Source organism: Homalodisca vitripennis, unplaced genomic scaffold, assembly GCF_021130785.1.
Source record: "Homalodisca vitripennis isolate AUS2020 unplaced genomic scaffold, UT_GWSS_2.1 ScUCBcl_402;HRSCAF=2325, whole genome shotgun sequence".
NCBI classification, from domain to species: Eukaryota; Metazoa; Arthropoda; class Insecta; order Hemiptera; family Cicadellidae; genus Homalodisca; species Homalodisca vitripennis.
In genome coordinates, this window is record NW_025776579.1 from 95,369 (window position 1) to 100,870 (window position 5,502).

The 5,502-nt window shown below is 31.7% G+C and overlaps 1 protein-coding gene across 1 annotated transcript; it reads right to left on the reverse strand.

The window, feature by feature from the left end:
* Positions 1-262: 262 nt before the first annotated feature.
* Positions 263-799, reverse strand: LOC124370720. Its single transcript, XM_046829020.1, has one exon. It carries the CDS (start codon positions 797-799, stop codon positions 263-265), a length of 537 nt encoding a protein of 178 aa, XP_046684976.1.
* Positions 800-5,502: the final 4,703 nt, after the last annotated feature.

A 5,502-nucleotide genomic window follows, 5' to 3' on the forward strand; every position in this document is an offset into this window, starting at 1 on the left:
TTATACACTAATATCATATACAAATCAACAATATATTATGAAATAGACCAACGTACAATAGAATTAACAACAATGTATAAAATAGAATAGTATAACAACAACAAGTACACGTAAATAACAACAACCAAAATAATATAAATACACCAATGATGCAAAAAGTCGAAATCAAATGAAATGTACCTTGCAGTAGAGCAGAAACATAATAAAAAATACAAAATAGCAAAAGCTAAAAAATGAAACAGTCTTAAAGTTACAGGGGGTTTTAAGTGTGTTGAGACAAAACATAAGTGGCCCGCTTTCTGATTTGATGTAGGCCATCAGCGAAAAAATCGCACTCTGATGCAACACGGTTCCCCAGGCGAACAAATCTTGCCAGTGGACTGTTGAAGTCGTAGTTCGTGGAGTGGTACTTGCGGCTGAAAAGCCCACTAGATCTGGTGTTTACAGGGATCCTGATACCAATTTCAGCGAGAAGATCTGGGCACTGCACATGGGCGCCAACCAACTTCCACAACATGAGTACATCTGCTACATCACGGCGCAAGGACAGAGTTGGAATATTAAGTTCTGCAGTTAATGCTTCCACGGGAACATCAGGATAGTTGTAGCCAATCCTCACACCGACCAGACGAATGAAGCGTCGCTGGAGGGCCTCAAGTCTAGTCCTGGCACCAACTGTATAAGGAGACCACACAGGACTGGCATACTCCAAGAGTTGTCTTACCAACGAACAATAGAGAGAACGTAGGGCAGAAGGATTATTGATGCCTCTAGAGAAACGAGATATAAAGCCCAACATCTTGTTAGACTTACTACAAATAATATTCAAATGCTCAGTAAATCCCATGTCACTGGAAAAACACACGCCCAAGTCTGTTACGTTCAAAAGTCTTGGAATTTCGGAGTTGGATATAAAGTAAGAGTACAGAATCGGTGATTTGATTCTATGAAAGGTAACAACAGAGCATTTGCCGGTACATTGATACATTGTCGGTATATTGAGTTAGGCATATTCGTACCAATCTAAGTTACAAACAAAGTGACTAGATATGAGAGGACAATATAAATTTCATATTTTAAATGTGTTATGTATTTTTAAACGCTCATAAACACATAGCGAATTGAGGGAATTCTTAACCCTCAAAATAAGAAAAGTAAGAGATATAATCTTGCCAAATTTCACCATTTTAGACTAATTCATTCAAATTAAGATTCATTTGAGGAAAAGATAGATAGACAGACTTTGATATTCTTTTTGCAAAATTAAAATACGCTTTGATATAATTAGAGGTAGACCAATTAATAAATAATATTTGGAATAAAAATATTCTAATTAAATTACTTAAACATAGTTTATCAATATATCGTATCAAGTTCTTGTAGATTCAAGTATCTAAGAGAATCTATGGAAATTATCTAAGATAAACTAACGAATAATAACGAAAGTCATCAACGTCAGACTTGTGGTAGTACACCAGCTTGTCAGAAACTGTCAGAGAGACAATAATGAACGGCACTGTCCGCATAGGGTTACTTATTTGCGATTGGATTGGTCCCCAGTAATGTATATTTGGCTTGCTCTCCAATAGTAACTTCGCTTTTAATACACTAGCAGTGGCTCAGTATACTTACCACTTAAGAATAAGTTACTCGGTTTGTGATGAACTGAATGTTAGTTTGAGAAAAGGTGAAAGAAATCGCAAAGTTAGACTTAACTTATTTGTCACTTGGCAGATCTTAATCTCTCACCTATACTTTCACTACATGTCATGATTAAACATTACCCATCAACACTATTTAAGTGAGAAATTCTTTGGCATTTATTCTTTTTAGTTGAAAATTAAAAATTTCGTTAAATGTTTTTTCATTTCGTAAACTAATAATAATCACAATATAGAAACGGATAGGGAATCTCAAAATATTTAAGGGTTTTTACTTTATTAGAACAGTTAAATTATTGCTTTAACACTTTATAGATTTATAAAAGTTACAAACTAACTACCTCTGAATGTTATCTCACTGAACAATACGTTATCCTTCAATCATCTTACCAGTTATTATTGGTATAGAATAATCACAAAAATATAAAATAAAACATGGCTATCCTTGTTAGATAAATTAATTTTTATTTCAAATTAGACGAAAAGTTTAACAATTCATGACCATTTTGTCAATTAACATGATTTAGTACTTAATTTATATGATGCGATTAAACATTTTTTTATACATTTTGAACTCGATTTTATGATGAAAAAGACGACATTATTTAAAAATGAAAAAAGAAAATCGATATACGCTACACCAAAGTTAATATAAGGCTTGTAAGAAAACCTTTTAAATAAATAACTAAATTGCAGTCGTTGTCTAATGATAAGTTTTACGAGAAACTTACATATATCACAACCGAGAATAGAATAAATTTACTTTTTATATCAACCCAGTTGACAAATATAAATATCCTTTTCTTGTTTAAATCTACTAAGACTTCATTAATAATCTTAAAAAATATTTATATTCTGACACACTTCGTCGCCGTTACCAAGTACTTAAACTTTAAAATTCAAAACATCTAAGTGAGAATTTATGAATGTACATTATTTCTTGTAGCGTACATGCTTATTGTCTGCGGTAGATAACGGCACTCGTGATTTAACCCACATATCTCAATTAACTAACCTAATAAGGGAGGGGAGTATTACATGGTAGAAGAGCTACGAACTGTCCAAGGACTGGCCCTAGTACCATCTAATGCTCTAACCTGGGTGCGCATAACAGTTTCACTGCAGCCATTGCTGTTGGTTCTAGTAACAGTGGTGGAGGCACGGCAATTGTGTTAAGCGCAGGCAGTCCCTGCCAAGGTTGGTTATTAAAAGTTTAATAACTTACACTTTAATGGATCTCATATACATTACCTTCGTGATTCCAAAATTTTTCTGTAATTATTATATGACATATATGGTAAATAGGTAATATATGGTGATTTGACAATTAGTTTCTGTGTCTGGTGGTTGGTTGATTTGCATGTTTTATGTTGAAGACTTTTGTCTGCATATCTTTGGTCTACTTATTATTCTTACTTGTTCTTTTTTTCACAGTAGTTTTCTTTTGAAGTGATGTGCAGAAAGAATGTCAACTTACTAAAAAGGATGCTACCAACCAAAGCAAAATCGAAACCAAACAGCATATGTTGCACAAATTAGTTATTTACCTACCAAAGTAACAGCTAAATATTGTAAGCGAATAATGTTTCCTTAAGTGACCGGACTTTAAATAAAATTAACGTATTAGGGATTATGTGTTTGAGTATTTATTTTAAATATAAGAGAGGATTTAACTGTTTTTTAACTTGCCCAATTGATTGTTTTATTTTAATTTAGTTAATATGTTTTGAGGTAATGAAATAGCTCTCACATAAATTACATTTTTAGTTTTTTTAATAAATATTTTTAGTGAGAAGATCCTGTTGATTCTACACACAACTCATTAGACGCATTACTTCAGAGGTGATAAAAAGCATTGTAACTTTTGAAATGGAACAATATTATAACAGGAAACGTTTGTTGATTAGAGGAACTTTTGTGAGGCTGTATTAAAATCACTGGTATTTATAAATTATTTCACATTTTGAATTTAATTTATTCCAGACGTACGGGATCATCTAAACATAACGTCACTTATTAATTCGTTTGGTAATCAGGCATTTTTACTCAGTTAAAATTAGAGAACAAATCACAAATTTGTTTTGTAATCTTAAAGAAGATCTTAGGTGATTGGATCTAATAGTGTCTGTATTTGAACGTGAACACTATATAAACAATATTTATAACTTGTAACTGATAATCTCTGGCTGCTGTGACCGATGTAGAGAAATATGATATATTAAGCCTAGCTAAAATGCCACCTACAGTTAGTTTGGAGGGAGAAATCAACTGATTCTCTGTCACTTCTCAATTAATTATAAATTCCTAATGATATTACTATCGATGCAAGAGTTAATAATACATCAGTAAACTGTGATTATAGAGTTAGGTTGTTATGAGATCTACGTCATTTACTTATTTATAGTGCGCTTTTCCCTTATTTTTATACATATTTTATTGCGTGTTCTAAGGAACAATGTTGATGATTGTCTGACTTGACTGCAATAACATTAAAAATATCTTTGTTTAATTTTGCTAAAGAGTGAAACGCGTTTTATTCATTACTTATATTAGCTTGAAGTTTATGAATCAGTCTTTCCAAATTTAGGGTAATTTTGTATTTGATTAAAGTTAAAGTAAATCACACATATACCCTATTCTTACACAGAAAAGATTCAATTTTAACACAACTACAAGCTAACTATTCTAACAGGATCTAAAATAATAAAAGCAGTGCTGCTTGTAACCAGAAACCTTGCCTCGCCCTAAATTAAAAGGTAAATTAATATCCTCATAACAAGTCTACATACATGGTTATATTAGATGAAACACTATAGATTTAAAATTTATGATCGCATGTTATCAGTTTGCTAATGAAACCACTTTGGAAACTTGTGAAATTCTAAATGTTATAAGTGTCAGTGTACTTTGTATCCGATAAAAATATCAAATTTATAAATATGTTATTAAAACCAACAGTAAAGCTGTCTTATTATTATGTAGACTAATGATAGTTTCTGTAACTCATGCTAATTTAATTATAATAAACATAAACTTATACATACACAATAAGGGCTACAATCTAGGAAGCTAATAAAATATTTTGATTTACCATTTGGAGGGGTATCAAGCGGACCACCAGGTTCTTCTTGCGGACACTCGGATTTGAAGATTTAGTGAGAATTCCATATTTCAGTTGACGAGTAGGATAACTTTCACTAACTGATGTAACCTCTCACTGGTAGATAGCAATGCACATATAAGCCCATGTTATATCAAACCACTACGACAACATGTCGAAATTTTAAAAGTGGTTTTCGCCTGTATGCTTTGTTAAATAAAACAATGTTTCAGCCTAGAACAATCTGACTGATTTACGTCTCCGAAATAGGTTGCGGCAAAATTTGTATACACTGTTTCTTCATTTGCTAGAAATGACAAATTAATATGTTAGAAACACAAGTTTTTTTATTAATAAGAAAACTGAATGTAAACATAACACAACATTTAATAAACACAGCTGATGTAAAATGTTTCAATTAAATCTCTGTGATACAGCTGACATGAAATAAGGAAATAGTATTGACGAAAAATTGTATATCCAGTAACGCTTAGAAATTATTAAAAAAATGTTCTTCAATGCTCTAAAATCCCAAAGGATATTTGTCTTCAACACAATTAATGAGCTTGCTCCGTGTTTTCTTAAAATTATAATCTACTGCAGTTTTTATTAGGTCACCATAATGTTGGTATTTTATCGATCCATGTTAACGTCAAACTCAGTTCAATTTATTATGATTTTCAGGATACATTGGCGATGGTTTTTTATTGTTTCTTGGTGTAAAATGACAAAAATTTGCCC

Coding starts and splice junctions, on each gene's coding strand:
- LOC124370720 (XM_046829020.1), bottom strand. CDS start 799: ATGTTGGGCTTTATATCTCGTTTCTCTAGAGGCATCAATAATCCTTCT.